Here is an 18,570-nt window from a genome sequence, read left to right as displayed (position 1 = left end):
TATGATAGTGAATGATTTTAGGAATTGTATGTAATAACTTGGTAAGAAAAATGAGTATGAATGGATTTTTCCTTTCTCAGATATTCTTAATGTCAGAAATTACAATGACAAGGATGACAACATCCATAAGTAGTATGAAAATAATTGTTTAGAGATAAACAATTATAATTTTTTATAAAGTTTTTATTACATCAATTAAACTGTGAACTTACAATAATTTATATATAGCTAATTCTCTTAAACATTCAAACAGAAACCAGAGAAAATATTTTAGCCTTTGATTTTGTCACAACAATGGTATAGGGAGATATGACCCTTATATGAAGGCTCCACCCCTAGAAATTGGGTAAGTAGACTTGAAGAGCTCCACACTTAGAAAAAAGGAGGGAGAAGAAATGCTATCCCTTTTATCTATATTGGGTTGGAGATTTTATGATATTACCAAACTATTTTGTCCTTGCCTAACAAAGCAAATAATAAATAATTTGGGAGGTATGTTAAACCATGTCTTTCCTTCTGAACAATAGAATAGAACAACAATTATGATTTCAATCTAGTTTATACAAGCCATTAAATCATTTGAAGGGTAGAATTATGAATAATAATTGGGAAAGAAATATTTCCCCTATTAAATATTCAAACTGAAAACTATGTTTGAAATAAATCAATAAGTATATATAAACTATTATATAATATTTCGCTGACTCCACCTATAAGTGAAGAGGGGAGGGGAAATAAAGAGAAATGTGTTACCACAATTAGCTCCGCCTATGATGAGGGTAGGAAAATGTGAAAAGGGGTTACAAACCCTTTCTAATGAAATACCTTTTTTTAAAAAAAGGGGAGGAGTAGTAAACCCCTTTGAGTATGTTACTATGTAATGATGTAACAAAATGGGCACACAGAACCAGATAGCAACATTCTTTATTCCTTTTCCTTGTTAACCTGTTATCAACAATTGAACAGGGAGGAACATACAAGAGAAGAGGTCTAAATAATTTTGAATGATAACTTCTTAGAAGTTTAGAATATTACGAGTGTAATGTTTCCTTTAATATTATTAGAATCAAAGAAAACATACAGTAATATGTGAATGTACAATTACACAAGAATAGGTATATTAATAATAGGAATGTAGTTTTCCTTAAATATATTCTTATTTTATATTTGTACCCTAGAAAGAATTTTTATCTATAAGACAAAAGCTTCATAAATTAGGACACAAAAGCCCTGATAAATACTCAACCATAATATACAGTGAAATCACAAATGGTCTACCTTTTGAGAAGTAAAAGGAAGAGGGTTGTATTCTACACTTTATGGGAGAGGGATTTACAAAGATGAATAGTACATACTTGAAGTGTACAAAACCTTTCAATAGATTATCCCTTTTCTATGACACAAAAAGGGGATGAAAGGGAGCAGGAATGGGTTGTAATAAAACCCCTTTCCAAAAGAACTTAACTTCCACCCTGAGAAGGAGGGGGAAGAGGAGAAATGGATTTAAACTAACCCTTTTCTTTGAATTACTACACTATAATAACTGTAGTAGGGATTAGAGGTACTCTAATGAGCTTTGAAAGTTTGGTGGTTTTATTAACAATGGATATATGTACCTTAACATTATTAACACTAACCTGATATGTTATGTAACAAGTAACATAAAAACTCACCACTGTATAACAACACCAATTAGCAGTACATTTTAATTCACTTGTTGAAAAAATTAAGTTGAAATTAAATGCCTTGCCTTTGAAAGAAAGAATTGAATTAACGTAAAAAACACGCAAACGTTTTTTAATGAAAATCGCTAATAAAATCTTTTAGAACTGAAAAAGGATTCTTACCTTTAGAATAGAAAATATTAAAGAGACCACGATTTTGATTATTTAGATACGTTTTATATGTTAATTTAGTTACTTTTTAATAAACATTAAGTAACATTAATTTTACATTAACTTTAGCTAATTTGACATTAAGATTGTTCTAAAAGAATGCTTTAAGGAGTCTGAAAGTATAATAAGTCAGTAATATTTAAATATCATACAATCCTTAAAAGCACAAAGATCACAAAGTTAATTACTAATCACAATTTTTAATAGAAATATATTGCAATTTAGAGCTGGTGTGGGATTGCTGCGAAACTCATAATGTCGTCTTCTTGTGTGGAAATAATATCATAAATCATTAATTTAAACAAATATAATTTTGTTACAAGAGTAACAGGGTTAGATCAATAGCAGATAAAATTAATTCCCCAGATAAATTAAGGGATACGCCAATCAACAGGTATTTAATGTGCAAACCCGACTGTTATAAAATACAATACCCCTTCTGTAGATTGAAATTATTGGTATACAAAGTTTGGACACTGCTAGTTCGTAACTAATAAAGGCCAACAAATAAATCAAAACTAGTTATAAAACTTTGGGTACCAGTAAACACATTTAACAGTTAAAAAAATCTTAAATTCCCAATTTGAAACGATCAGATATTATTACAAAAGGTCTGAGTTGTTAAAAAGCTTTGCATTTAAAACTACAGCTAATCATGATATTATTTTCTAAAAGGGCCTTGTTTGTAAAAAAAAAATAGGAAAAGAGATTTATTTACTAAAAAAAATTTTCTTACTATTTATAGGAAAAAAGGGGACATTGAATGTAAATCATACTTTTTTCAAAGGTTTAAAGCGCGTTCTCTATTTCGTTAGCTTAAAAACTTTGGGTTTCTTTATTAAATTCAGTTTAAACTACCTATGTCCAATAATTTTAAACAATAACTTTAATAAGAAAACAGAAATGATTTTGTTCTTCATAATTGGGGAAGTACATCAAGTTATCATCCATTGTCTTATCCTTTATGACCCCTCCCTATTATAGACAACCAACCATTTAATAGTACATCACTTGTCTAATAGCTCTAACTGTGCACCTGTTTATAGACAAAAGCATTCTGTCTAGTCTTAATCACACTTTTAAGCGTCTGACAAAGCAGCAATAGGAACCATTTCTAAATATTTCCGTGACACTTCTTTTTATTAGAATGCATATCTTTGGTCGCCGGGGAAATAAACAAAATTTGTTCCCAGATGTTAAAACTTTTACTTTTAAACTTCCTCTAAATGTTGTTTCACCACAACATTCGAAGCGCAGCTACTCTCATATTTTATATGTTTTGGTTGGTACAACGTAGTTCAGTTTAAGCTTGTAACACCATTTTAGGACCTATGTAAAGTTTACATAGAATGGAGAACTTAATCGGTTAAGTAGTTATTGCAATCTCAAGATACAGACAATGCTACTTTATATATGATGTGCCCCTAGCATCAAGGAGGTCTATATTCAAAAGAATGAGCAAAGGCAAAAGTTTAGCCTTAAACCATCCGAAACCTGATTCTTTAAGACTGAAACTTTAGATTTTCAATTTTAGTTTAATGAAGAAAAAAATTAGCGAGATACTTCGGTACAGACAGATATCCTTTTTCCTTTATAAAAGAATTAGATAGGAGAGTTAGTTAGATATTTAAATAAAATGTATAGATTTCAATCTTCTATGAGAAAATAGCAATTGTAAAATTATAATTTAATATTTAAGGGTTAGTAAAATAACCACAGTTAGCAATAGTGGATTTTTAAAAGCGATTTTACTTTGTATTTCCAAATAATCGTTTTTGTATAAAAAAAATCTTTTTCTCAGCTTCGATAAAAGACAGACGGCTGAAATTGTTTGTGATGATTTTCAACAATGAAAATCTACTCTATAACATAAAACTTTATTCCCCGGGATTACTGCTTTATTCCGTTGTAATTTGTAAGTCCGTAAAACTTTGTGGAAAAATGAACGATAAATTTATATACATCCCAAATGATGATAAACAAAGTGATTTCTTCTGTAGTTTAAAATTATTGGTTGAAAAAATTCGGGAGCTGCAATTTAGGAACCAAGAAGTTAAAATTTGATAAAGTATCAAAAGTTTTTAAGCCAACAAATAAGGTTCTGTGGTTATAAACTTAATAATAGTAAAATTTACATCAAATTAAGTATAACAATGTAAATGGCATACCTACATACATATACGTATTCTTTAAAAAATATACTAAAGGGGTTTAAACACTCCGGGGGGAAGGGGGGTATATATCCCCCTGGCACACGCCGCAGTTAGTAATGAGTTGCTTAGGGGAACAAAACTTTAATTTTATTACTTCCTTTCATTTTAATGAGAAACAAATTGTTTCTGTGCTTTTTTAAGTAAAAAGGCTACTCTAAAATGTATTCTTGGTCTATCGGTATGTCGGTACCTTATAACAAATATTCGGAGATAGGTATAAAAGGAGGGAAGGGACAATTGTCTGTAAATTACAATGGTATCAAAAGTCTTATGACTACGTTGTTCTATTGGTTGGCTAAAAAAATTATGAACCCTTTTTAATCTACCCAGAAGGGTTAATTTTGATTAACAAAATTGGGGATGTACGATTGTACATCAATCTATCGTCCATTGTCTTATCCCTTAAGATCCCTGATGATATAATAAAGATCGTTTTATGTTACGCTTAAATACCTTTCTATAATTTCTTATCTAATTTAGCAAAATCTTTAATCTTGAAATTGGAACGCCTTTTCATGTACCAAGGCATTCTGTCGTACTAAAAGTGTCATGCATCTGTCATAACAGCAATAGAAACAAACAAACATTTTTAAAAAAATGTATGTTTAATTTTTGGTTAGGTTAGGTTAAGTAAAGGCTTTTATAGCCCCACATAGATCTAGACCCTGTAGGATTAAAGCCCTGCGGGATAAAAGACCCCGCAGGGGTTAGAAATAAAATAGAGGAAGGGGGGAGTGGACAATAGTAGTAAAAATTTGAATTGAGGGAGGAGGGAGGGGGGGTGGCAGGAGATTATATACACTCCAATTTTAAAACAAGGGATATATCCCCCCCCCCCCTTAAAAAAAATACTTCATTAGTTTTTGGTTACACAATCAAAAATGAATTATTTAAGGAATTTGTTATTACATAGGTATTTTATTTATTAAAAAATAAGAAAATAATATCAATATTTGTTATTGTATTAGATAACTTAAATTCATAACTTATTGTTTTAAAAGTACAGAATAAAATTTTATTTAATTAGATTAGAATTTAGCAGTGCTTTTCTTAAACTGTCCCATATTTTTGAGGAAAAAAATTAAATACAGGGGGGGTGGGGAGTTTTTGAAATTCCAAACCACTGCGGTGCAGCCCTTACCCTGGTAGGCCTATATCTGTGGTGACCTAACCCTGTACCAATCATTAACTAACCTAACCTAAAGTAAAACATTAAGACACGAAAATCTACTTAGCCGCTTTTCTTTACAAAAATTTTCAAAATAAGGGTAAGGGGAGTGCTCGAATGGGCACTTTAAGGGAAACCGCCAGTATTTATATTTGGCTAAATTTGCTAAAAAAAAGCTACCTTTTTTGCAAACTTCTGTTGTACAACAGGCACCTTAAGCCCAGTGAGCTGGGGTGGGGGACCCAAACGATGGGGCACTGGCTTGGGGCGGGGGGACATTTTCACTTTTTTTTAAAATTCGCCTTATTAATTATTTGATAATATTTAACCAAGTGCTAAAAATGAGCGAGTATTTTTTAGTCAAAAAAATTGACGGATTTTTTGGCACTTTTTTCTGGCAAAGAATTCACTTTTTTCACTATTTTTTCTGTTAGGATTTGATCATTTTAAGTTTTCACTTGTAACCTTTCTATTGTTTCACCCTGTAGAAGAAAAAGTTTTTTCATTAAATGCTAATTCTAACATTTTAGATATAATTTATTTAGACCAAAAGTAATAAATTAATATTATTTAGTTAATTAAAACTAATAGCTCCTACATTTTAACATAATATTTACAAGTTAAAAAATGTAATAAAAAATAAATAATTATACATATCATATTTAAAACAAAATAATCTAAATCTAATACCTAAGTTAGGTTAGGTTCTAAGCTATTAAATATAAAAAAAAATTCCTTCTAATTTTTGATTTAAAAATAAACCTAAGGTTGCTTTGAGATTGGTTGAAGGTTTTTAGCTTGATCTTTGTCTTGGTCTAATGCTATTTTTCTTGTTAATGGCAAATCATTGAAATTAATAGTAATTCACATAGCTACGATAATTTAGATTAAGTACCATGCTAAGAAACATTTCTTATAACAGTTGGCAAATTTCTTTTAACTTAAACTTTTTTTTTAAATTTACAATAACAATATCTTTTTTTATTTTAATTTTTTAACAAAATCACTTTTAATGTTATTGAGAAGCTGTTTAATGAAAAAACCTTTTTGAAAATAACTAAAAATGCGCGAAAAAATCACAAAAATTTGGCGTGCTCTACGCACGTAAACAGGCACAATATGTTACTGACGATTGTTACGTTCGTAAATATCGCGCTCTTCGCGTATGTAGTTATTTGTACACACACACAAACACGCGCACACACACACACAAATATGTCTTACTCTGCTCTTCGTCTTTTCTTAGATCACACACATACACACAAAAACCACCACACACACACACATACACACAAAAACCACCATACATACACAGATTCACACACAACCACATTCTTAAAGTGTGCGTAGATTTGCGTCAATATTTGTTTATAGCAATTTTCAAATTCAATTAGATGCGCTCTTTTGTATAAGAGAAGGAGCTTTCCATTAAAGTACCTATCAAGCACTGACCCCCCCCCCCCCCTCTCTATTTTTAAAAGGGGTTACCCAGTATCCAATGTAACCAAAGTAATTAACAAACTAACAAAAAAACTACCCTGCCCTGGGACAATAGTCACTCTTTAGATGAAGCACCTAGGGATTTAAGGGAAAGGTAAATGACAACAAATTTATGTACTTCACAATGATGATAAACAAAGATTCTCCTTCTGTAGATAAAGTTTCTTGGTGGACAATGCTAGTTTGAAACAATCAATCAAGACTTAATAATAGTATCCAACAAATGAGAGATTATAAAACTTTGGGTACCAGTATAACTTACAGTCCAATGTCCTCGTTGGATATAACCCTTTTTGACTTTTTTTTTGCTGAACCGCTATTTTACATTTAGCAACATTGTATGAACACACACACCTTACACACACACTCACACATACACATATGTTTAGTAGATATAACAGTTAGGGAGTTGAATCCATTTTTATAGAAGCAGAAATATAATCTATGATTATGGTTTGGACCCTCTAAAACTGTAATCTACCCTTCCACTTTCCCCTCTCTTGGTGAAGATATCTTCAACGCAGATACGATTTTTGAAATATAAGATTCCACTTTTGTCTCTCTTGTTGAAGATATCTTCACCAAGAGAGGCAAAAGTGAAATCTTAAATTTCAAATATCGTATCGGCGTTGAAGATATCTTCACCAAGAGAGGGGAAAGTGGAATCTTACATTTCAAAAATCGTATCGGCGTTGAAGATATCTTCACCAAGAGAAGGGAAAGTAGAATCTTACATTTCAAAAATCGTATCGGCGTTGAAGATATCTTCACCAAGAGAGGGGAAAGTGGAAAGGTAGATTACAGTTTTAGAGGGTCAAAACCATAATCATAGATTATATTTCTGCTTCTATAAAAATGGATTCAACTCCCTAACTGTATAAGGACATATAATCACCGATTATAATCGATTTCAATCATGTTGTGTTTGTGTTATAAATTCCTTCTTTAGTCCTTGGATTACTCTAAACCATACTTTATCCACTTCCAATTATTTAAAGCTACCAAAAGAAATATTTTACAGAAGAAAATTAGAGAAAATATAAATTTTATCATCTGTTGTAGCATCACTGGCTGTTTAGTGTTTAGCCCTTCTTCAATACCCAGTTCATAAACCATTTCAGAGTTTATATCTAAAAAAGGCAAAAAATAACAAATAGCAAATTGGATTCATATCTAACTGATTCTCTGTGTAGCAGTTGCGTCCCAAGCATTTAGGTGCTCCTAATCTGAACAGGGATGAAGGAAGGAGAGAAAAAAGCCCAATAAACAACACAAAGCTAAAATAAAAAAAAATAAATTGGTTCAGTGGTTAGCAAGGTCTTAGCGGGCAAATGAAGATAATACTTTTTATAATACTAGCCGGTACGATCCTAAAAGTAACTTAACGGTAAAGGAAAACCATATTGGCTCAAAGAATTACTTTATATAGATAAATTTGTCTACAATCTGTGCTAAAGGTAATAGATGAATTATAAATAAATATTTTAAAAATGAGAAATATTTAAATTTTACTTCATCGAGGGGAAGTATAAAATAATTCATTAGCCCTTTCTCCCTCCCCTATAACTAATTGGTTTTATCTCAAAATAGACAAAACCTGCCCCAAACTCATATTATACTTTCCTAAAAAAAGGAGAACTCTATTTGGGAGGTAGATAGTTTGGTTTTAATGTACAGACAGACAGACTTTTTTTAGGCCATAGGAAAATTTTATTTCTTAAAACAGGTTGCGTGATTTTTTGGGATATATTTTTTTAATTTTAAAGTTTTCTTAAGAGACCTGAAAGGATAAGACAATGAACGATGAATTGATGGACGTCGTCATCCCCAACAACTAATAACTATAAACAAAAATATCCTCTTAATTGAATAAAATTATTGGCGAACAGGTTTGTGACAATATATGTTTAAACCCAACCATGAATGATATAATACTGAATGAAAGTCCCCAAAGTTTTAACTGATGTATCGTGTTTATAAAACTTTAGGTACCACTAACAATAAAATTTTTATTTAAATATCTCCTTCCTTTCTAAGTTTTTCCCTAATTAAAAAATATTAAAATGGAATTAAACCAACTACCCCTAATTTTTATAATTAAATTATGCCTTTAGTAACTTTTAATATTGTGGATCAGAAAAAGGAGAATATAAATTTTTACAATTCCCAATAGATAGACTATTGAGTAAACACTAGAGTGGGAAGGGGTTAAATAACGGTATGTCCCTATACCAACGACCTTGTGCCAACTCTCAATTGGGTTTTAAAAATCAACCAACAGTGTCGGGAATATTAACAGACAGCCAAAAGGGATGAAAGTTATCTGTATATACATACACCTATATTATAGATCTTTTAGACAGACATTATATTCGCAAAGGCAGATTACTTTTATTAAAGGATCGTTCATCGTTTAATGTCCTATGCTTGGATCCTTAATCTATTAAAATCCTTAATATATTAAAAATAGGATATATATATTATATAATCATAAGGAATTTTCATAAATTTATCACCAATTTTCTTATCAATTTATTATTATTATTTATTTATTATTATCCCTGTTTGTAGGTTCTGTAATCCAAGAGAAATTGTTTTTTTTTGTTTTTTTGCAAAATATTACCTTACTGTATTGTTATGTACTAGAGGATACCCCCCCCCCCCCCCCAGAGGACTCTAGGGGCACGTAAAATTGTTTCTTTTCAATTTATTTTAGCTGTTTACCAAAAATATTTTTTTCGTCGATAGATGTTGTTAGATATGTTTTTAGTTAATTGCAAAAATGTCTGCCGGGGGGCGTTTTTTTTATTTTTGTCGATTTCTCTAGGGTGGGTGGTGGTACCTTCCCCCAAAATAGTTATAAACCTTCCCGGGGGACCTATGAGAAGCTACCCTGTGAAGAAGAACCCGATCGGTACAGCAATTTGCGAGATCCTTGTGTACAGACAAAGAGACAAACACACATCCTGTTAGTTTATAATACTTGGATAAATGAATATATTATTACTTGGATATCAGGCCAGATTTTCATAATATCTCTATTTTCTCTAATAAAGTCAAAATCGCAGCGGGCTAAAATACGAAACACTCCATCCACCCCATTACCCCATCCTCTCCCCTACTACTGGATTAACGAACTAACCAATAAATGAGTTCCATGTTAGCAACATAAAATGACGACGACAATTTTTCTCCAGTCATAATATCCACGTATATCTATAACTCTTTGTGGATGAAGTGGTCAGTTTAAAATAAATAGAAACATGCCCCTTTATTTTAATTTTGCATTGCAACTTATCATATTTTTTTTTTTTTTTTGGTAAAAGAAGACTAAAAATATTTTGTGTAAATAAATTTTTTTGCTTTCATAAATATTTTAGCACTAAAAAGACTGTGCCTTATCTCATTTTTTTATAAAATACATCCTTAAGTGAGTGGCTTCTCTACAAGTCACTAATTTAGTTTTATCTAAAACTAATATTATTATTATATTTACTAGAAGCTTCTTCCATAGCGGCCTCTAATTCTAATTTAAGATTTAAAAAAAATAAAATTGAGGGGTCGGATGAGTTTTTCTATAGGGGAGATTTGTCTTGGGACAGTGGAGTTACTGGTACTCTTACGATAAAATGGTTTAAAACCGTTGTTGGACTTGAATGAAGAAGAGAGCAATATCGTCCGAGCGATCTTTCGCTACATACAGAAACTTTGGTCATAAAGGAGTAACGTTACTATTAATAAGTTTTAAAAATAAAAAAAGGCAGTCTTTTTTATATGTACACTCCACAACACTAATAATCTCATCTTTTGAACTGCTATAATCTGCTTTTAAACTGCAAGGTAATCCAGAGGGGGAGGGGACAATGGGCTGTTTATTACACTTGTCCCCAAAGTTTTATAATAAGAGAAATTTGATTGGTCGTTGCCTTAAGTTGAGTGTTCAAACGTTTCAATCACTAATTTTAATCTACTGTATTTTGTGTATCGTTATTGGGAATGTACATCTATTTTAGGCCATTGTCTTATCCCTGTAGATCAATGTAATTTATTAGTAGCGAAGTATTCTTTCCTGTCTGTCCGTCTGTCTGTCTGTGATGCTTGTTCAATATTAACATTTGCCAGGTCCACATTTGTTATTTAATAGTATATAGTCTTTGGCATGTATTATCGATCAAGTTTCAGCCAATTGTATTTAAAAATCACGCAACCTTTGAAAATTCCCTTAAAATTAAGTTGCAATACAATCGATTATTCTTTTATGTATATGGATAAAGAAGTTGGGTTTAATTCAATTCACCGTTAAGATCTCGCTACCCGCTGGACTGGTTGGGTTTTCCATTTGCGAAAAAGTTCATATCGTTTCTGGGATTGTATTTTCCTTTTATTTTCAAACTGAAAACAGAAGCTGTTTTATGCTATTTTTTGTTATAAATATAAAACCCACTTGATAGTTTTGGCGCGACCGCTTGTCATACTGTTTGATAATGATAGTATTATAATTTAGGGGCAAAATTAAATAAGTTTCTAAGAAAAATTATTACTTTTTCAATAGGGCACCTGGAATCAATTTATTTCCTTTATTTTTTAAAACCAGTATGATTGAGCAATAGTATGTAAAAAATATTTTAACTAAATTTTTTGTATTGTTTTGGTTATCTTAGTGATATGTGATTGATAAAGTGAATAGAATAAATTTGGTAAAATCGAAACTATTTCAAGGTAAATGATTATTTTCTTTAGTTGAAATATTCTCACCCTAAAAATAGTATAATCATCCTATTATGTATTAGATTAATATACTTATATGTTTATTTGTTTTTACATTATGAACTGTTGGTTATGCTGGAACCCAAAAGTTTTATTAACACAATCTCTTATTCGCTGGCTTAAATCCTTTATAATAATGATTGGGTTGTACATCAAATTTTCAGTGTCTAAACTTTTCCATAAATATATTTTGTAGTAAAATATACGTAGAATAAGGGATATATTGACAGGGGAAAATTTGTCAATTTATATTCAATATTGTGGATCTCATTTATTGATCAGTTCATTCATCCAGTAGGTGGGGAGGGGATGGGATAAAGGGGGTGAATGAGGTATCGTTTTTTAGGCAGCTTGGAGTATCACTTTATTATAGAACGTGAAAATCTTGTGTGAGATTCAAGTAATAATATATCCATCTAGTTTTGTAATTGGGGTTGTACTATTTATCCTCCATTTTTAGAAATAAAAGATTTTAATCCTGTAGACATTTGATGTGTAATTTCCCTTAAATTACCATGTTGAGCACATACCAACCCCCTCATAGTTAGAAATAAATTGAAAACAAGGGTTTAGCTTGTTTGTTTACTACTTTAGGTATATATATATCGGGTATTGAGTAGACCCGATAGAAAAATATCCCCTTTGTTTAAAGTGAAGTAGACAGAAAAAGATCTCGTTGAATATCGTCTTTGATATTTGAAAAGTACTGTACATGTAAAAAATTTCTTCAGCAATGACTCAGCAATAAAAAAAATACCGCATTTTTCAAGGTGTAGGGACTTTGTTCTTAAAGAAAAACTGTTTTTCATTCAAATTCGTCTTTAAATAGCTGTTTCTCTAAATAGTAAAGTTAATGGTTTGTCTCAAAATTTGCTATAATCGGAGGTAAAGTTATTCTTCGAATTTTTGTTTTCCTTATGTTCCTGATAATTTCTCTATGTTTTGCGAAAAAATTTAAATTTTCAGTTGTTTATTGTACTTTTAAGTGAAAACTTTTTTAGTTTACATTAACATTTTTACATAATTAACAAAATTCTGAAATACAATAGAACATTTAAAAGTATTCTTTTTTTTAATCTTAAGCAAATTAATTGAACTATGTGTTTAAAGTTTATAAACTATTAAATTTTTAAATTAAATTCCTTCTGTACACATTTTTTATGTCAGGGTGTAACTGTAGACTGAGTAGAAAAACTGCATTTTTCCCGTGACTATATGACATATGGACGAACGGATCTTAGGTATAGATTAGCTGCGCTTTAAATTCTAATTTCCTCTCATTTGTTGACTTTTTTTATCAAATCTTAATTAGTTGGTACAATCTAGCAGTTTCCAAACCTTTCTACCATTAATTCTAAGGAGAAATTGTGTACATCATAATTTAATGGTTGTACTTTATCTTCCATTGTCTTATCCCTTAAGATCCCTGGATTTTACATAATTATATGAGAACTCATGATGTATCATGACCCTGCACTGAACAGGAAATTTCACACGAAATAATCCATACCATACATACTTTCTTTAGTATACCTAACTTGTTTGAACAAGATATTTTTGGTGCTAAAATTTCTCCTTTTTTACAGTTCAGTAACTAAAATACAGTGAAAAAAATAACTATTGTAATAGAGAATATAAAACTTAAAAATAATTATGTTTATTATGCTTTTATAGCTTAACATATTGAAGAAAAAAATTCAAATTACATCAAAAAATGCTTATAGATTTTTCATGTTTTTGACATTTTACATTTTGTCAGGGAGAAAGGGGAGATTGGAGTATAAATTATTATAGTACCCAAAGATTTGCCATGTTCTTTAATTTGCTGGCTTAAAATCTTTTTTTTGGACTTCATTCTTCCCCTTTTGCTATTTAATATCTCAAGTATTACGAATAAGGAAGGAAGATTCATTTACCATCCAATCCTTGTTTCACTGCAGGCCTTAGTTCCAGCAATTTTATGGGATAGGACGATAGATGATAATTTAATGTACATTCCTAACAACATTATCACATATTTTCATTGGTATGCAAGTTTAAAAACTGCTAGTTTGTAACAAAGCAAGTTCATGAGAGGACTTGAGAGGCCTCTAGGGGCACTTGAGGAGGAGAGAATCAAATTTAATAACCTAATTTCTTATTTTAGATTTTAAAAGATTTTTGGTTGGAGAGTGCCCCCCCCCTCATTTTTAATTTTAGTTAAACAAATAAAAAAAAATTGGGGGGAGATTTTCCATTTTTTTAGGGGTTGGGGGTGTCCCACCTCCCAAGAAAATAGTTATAAACCTTCCTGGGACCTATGAGAAGCTACCCTGTTAAGGAGAACCCGATCGGTTCCGCGGTTAGCGAGATCCTTCGGTTCAAACATACAGACAAACACACACACAGAGACAAACAAACATCCTTTTACTTTATCATAAGGATATATAGATTTACAAACAGATGCTCTACTCTCCCTGTTCTAATTTTCCAGGGATTTTAAGGGATAAGACAATGGACTTTTAAAAAAATGTACATTCCCAATAATGATACACAAAATTACCCCTTCTGTAGATTACAATAAGTGGTGGTAACACTCAACCTAAAGAACCAACCAATCAAATTTCAATAAAAGTCCCCAAAGTTTTTAAGCTAACGAATAACAAAATGTTATTATAAAACTTTGGGGACTAGTGTAATAAACCATTCAATGTCTTCTCCCACCCTGGACATATTTTCCCTGTAATGCTTTCACTAAGCCTACTACGCAGTTTTTGTTTACCACAACTTTTTCTTTGACGCATGCAGGAACCACTCAGGGATTCAGGGATAGGACAATGGACGATAATCAAATATTTAACCCTATTTTTTTACATATGAAATTTTGAGTTTTGTTTTTATCAGGGAAAAGACACAAATAAATGATTAAGTTAATGTTGATATTGTCCATGCGACTGATAGGGAGAAAGTTTAATATTTTTAATCTTAAATATTGGGTCAATTTCTTGTTATTCAACAGTTAGGGAGTTGAATCCATTTTTATAGAAGCAGAAATATAATCTATGATTATGGTTTTGACCCTCTAAAACTGTAATCTACCTTTCTACTTTCCCCTCTCTTGGTGAAGATATCTTCAACGCCGATACGATTTTTGAAATGTAAGATTCTACTTTCCCTTCTCTTGGTGAAGATATCTTCAACGCCGATACGATTTTTGAAATGTAAGATTCCACTTTCCCCTCTCTTGGTGAAGATATCTTCAACGCCGATACGATATTTGAAATTTAAGATTCTACTTTTGCCTCTCTTGGTGAAGATATCTTCAACAAGATAGACAAAAGTGGAATCTTATATTTCAAAAATCGTATCGGCGTTGAAGATATCTTCACCAAGAGAGGGGAAAGTGGAAGGGTAGATTACAGTTTTAGAGGGTCCAAACCATAATCATATATTATATTTCTGCTTCTATAAAAATGGATTCAACTCCCTAACTGTTCAACCAACGATTAGGAACGGTAAAAAAAATGTATAAATATTTTGTAGAAGGGAAATGGGATTTCTTCGCTTTTAAGTTTGTATCTAATAGTTCTAGAAATTGCATACATCAATTTGCTATAAGTGCGTTTATAAGAGTGGGCCCAAAATTTGAAAAACCATTGTGTTAAGTAACAGCGACAATTTTAACAAGTTAATATTTTCTACATTTAAGGTAGATCAGTCCGTTCCTTCGCAACGGATTGTTCTTATCGTTAATGTACAGGCAAGTTCCAGCGATTTTAAACTTTGATTTAAACTGTGATTTCTTTAACATCTCTATATGCATTACTTTTAGAGAGTCTTTACATAAATTTTCAGTATATTGCTAGATTATTTCATTTTTAAAAGCGAAGCTTTTCTATAATTAGGGTCGGTCAGTCCGTCCGTAACGGATAGCTTTTTTCCGTTGATTTAGGCATTTTAGAATCGTCCTATCGATTTCAAACTTTGCATGATGATATTATCAAGTTCTAAAAAGGGCAGTATGTCCTTAAAAAGAATTATGTATTTAAGAAGTTTTGCAACAAATTTACGTATAATCAATAATCATATTTTGTATATACAGTTCTGGCAATCTACAAGAGTTAATGTTCATCTGTCATACCGTTTCAGAGCTTCCTTGTTTTAAATAGACGCACGCAATTTCTGGTAATGATTATATAGTTGCTAAATCGTACCCTACTAATACAGGAATCATCATGCAAAATTTGAAATTGACAGGACATTCTGTTTTTAGCTATTTTTTTCTTTCTATGTTTGTTTTGTCGATAGGTTCAGCTTCGCTTTGATACATTTTGTTCTTCCAAAGTTACAGGGATGAAGGGAACATTGGACTGTAAATTAAACTGATAACCAGAGTTTCATAAATCAGTTCTCTCATCAATACTTTGGGTACTAATTGATTGGTGTCCAAACTAATAACTGATTTACAATTGTACAATTTTGTTTATCATCATTGGGCATGTATATCACTTTGTCTTTTCCCTTAAGATCCCTGCAAAATTACATCATTTTTATTACCTATGTAACATTGCTTGGTTTAAATTAATGTATTTATGGGCAAAGCTTCTCTTTGAATAGAATACGTTGAATTGTTGCATATAGATCACCCATCCAGGTAGGAGGGGACATTGGTCTGTATATTACACTGGTACCCAAGTTTTATAAACTGAACTTTCCTCATTAGTTGGCTTAAAAATTTAAGGTACTTTTATTAAATATTGATTGGTAAGTATATTAATTGGCAGTGCCCAAACTTTCCAACCAATAAGTTTAATCTACAGAAGGGGTAAATTTTTATTATAGAGGATACATCTTTTTTGAATTATGATTCCTTAAAGGGAAACTGTAAATGAGGACCATATTGGTTAAGCGGTTAGAGAGATCTTTCGTTGTAGACAGACACAGATCCTGTTTCTTTTTATAAGGAAATGAAAGGATACTTGCTAATGTTCGTTTGTCCAACTGTCTTTGGAGAAATTTGTTCTTGGATTTATTGCACAACCATTTAAGTTTTTTTCCAAAAAAAATCCTGTATCACTTTTATCTTCTAGAAAATAAATAATGGCTTTTCCTATAAGTTAGTTTGGTGTCTCTGCCAAAAATGTGTAGAATTAGATATTAGTAGTTAAGATACTCTATAATCAACTTTGTCTGTCCGTCAGTCAGTCGTTAACGCTATGAGGGATATAAGATTTTCTCGGTTGCTATTAAAGTTATACAGCTAAAAAATTCAAAAAGTTTCATTTTTTTTGTACATTACTTTCTTTTCTTTGTTATGACAACTGAACATCTGCATTATAACTTACTTTGTCCGTTTGTCTATTCCATGATTTATTCTTTGCTACTTATGGTTGTTGTCATCCTTATTATAACAATTAAAGTGTATAGTCATTAAATTATGTCGATACTATGTCATCCATCACCATATTTATTAATGCCCTAGTGTCGACAAAAACCATTGAAATTGTATGTAGACAGCATGTCGACATGTTTGAAAGGGGTTTTTGTGTCTGTGTGTTTTATATGAGATCTGTAAATGGCAAATGCAAAGATATTAATAGAACCACTAAACGATATTTCTAAAAATACCTTTTTTGCTTTGGTGTTAAAATTTAAGCATAAATAATCATTATCTTTGGAGTTAACAAGGATAATTACATAAGAAATAAAGCATAAGTTAACATTAGATGAAAAAAGAACAATAAACTGTTATTTATAACAAATGAATAACGTAAAATTTTAAAAACTGAGAATAAATTACTTTTAAAAATCACTAAATCTCTTAAGCCAAAACATTTTTACGGTGTGACCGAATGACATACGGACGAACATAAAATAATTACATTTACGTGGTGACCAATGGACATACGGACGAAAATAGTAGCTACGCTACTAAAATATACTATTAGACGATTACATCATCTATGCAACCCCCCTCATCCCCCACTCTGTTGCTAAACCCCTGGAGAAATTTAACGAATGCAAAACCTATCGTGTAAAAGCCCCCCTGCTGCATGCTAAAGTGCCTACATATAATTATACTGCCTATAAGTTTAAAGCAACTTTTTTTGCACACATACAAACTACTGGGTCAATAAAAATTATTTGGCAGTTTGAAATATTTCATATTTTAAGTTAGGTTAAGTATGGGGTGGGAAAGACTCGAGGGGGGTGGGTAGGTACCCCATAAGAGTACCCGCAGGACAATCATAGGCATAAGTAGGGATCCAAAGGGATAAGACAATGGCCGCTAAATTTACTTAAATCCCCAGTGTTAATACACAAAATTACCCCTTCCTTAGACTACAATTAGTCAGGCAAACTAATTAGAAAACGCTAAAAAAATTGGGGACTAGTGTAATAAAGAGCCACTAAACAGCCCTACCTAGGCATAAGTCACACTGTACATTGACAAAACGGCCCATGATATATACGCACGCAAACTTAACATTTTTCTTTTTGTGCTTTTAACCAGGGAGGCAGAGAACATTGGACTGTAAACCACACTGGTACCCAAAGTTTTATAAACACGTTATATTATTCGTGGCCTCAAAAACTTTGATTAAATTTTTATTAGTTTGTTTAAAGCTCTTTACACAAAATGACGTCATACAATACAAATGACCAATGATAGGCCAATAAACAGACTAAATTACCAAAGGCAGGCCAGCATACATTTTAATTGACCATCATTTTTATAGGCCAATAAAAAGCTTTATTTTGTTTATTATCATTTGGGAATGTATGCATATTAAATTATTGTCCATTGTCTTATCCCTTAAGATCCCTGAATAATCTGTAGGCCCCCTTTATATTCACAGAAAGGCCTATGGTAAAACCATTATATATAGAAACGTGCGCAGTTTCTTGAAATTTTCTCTATTGTACTTTTACCTAGGCAGCGTTTTCCTCAGAGTGCTTTGTTGAGCTCAGGAATCCTCCTACCTCCTTATTATTTTAGGAAATTGAAAATAGGGGGGAGGGTTGTTTGTGTGTTACTCTATGTTAG

General features: G+C 31.4%; 1 protein-coding gene across 1 annotated transcript in view; it reads right to left on the bottom strand.

The window, feature by feature from the left end:
- The window catches only part of LOC145328644 (uncharacterized), a 146,839-nt gene extending 140,389 nt beyond the window's left edge, over positions 1 to 6,450 (bottom strand). Inside the window, exons 1-2 of the mRNA XM_080172410.1 lie at positions 6,320 to 6,450; positions 5,457 to 5,758 (exon numbers count right to left, since the gene is read on the bottom strand). Coding sequence (XP_080028536.1) covers positions 5,457 to 5,555 — 99 coding nt within the window. The 5' untranslated portion in view covers positions 5,556 to 5,758; positions 6,320 to 6,450. The remainder of the gene's footprint in view (positions 1 to 5,456; positions 5,759 to 6,319) is intronic.
- Positions 6,451 to 18,570: the final 12,120 nt, after the last annotated feature.

This window comes from Acartia tonsa, chromosome 9 (genome assembly GCF_053477335.1).
Source record: "Acartia tonsa isolate MP-2025a chromosome 9, ASM5347733v1, whole genome shotgun sequence".
In the NCBI taxonomy this organism is placed as follows: Eukaryota; Metazoa; Arthropoda; class Copepoda; order Calanoida; family Acartiidae; genus Acartia; species Acartia tonsa.
Note: the sequence above shows the minus strand (reverse complement) of the source record. Positions and strands in the feature narration are given on the sequence as shown.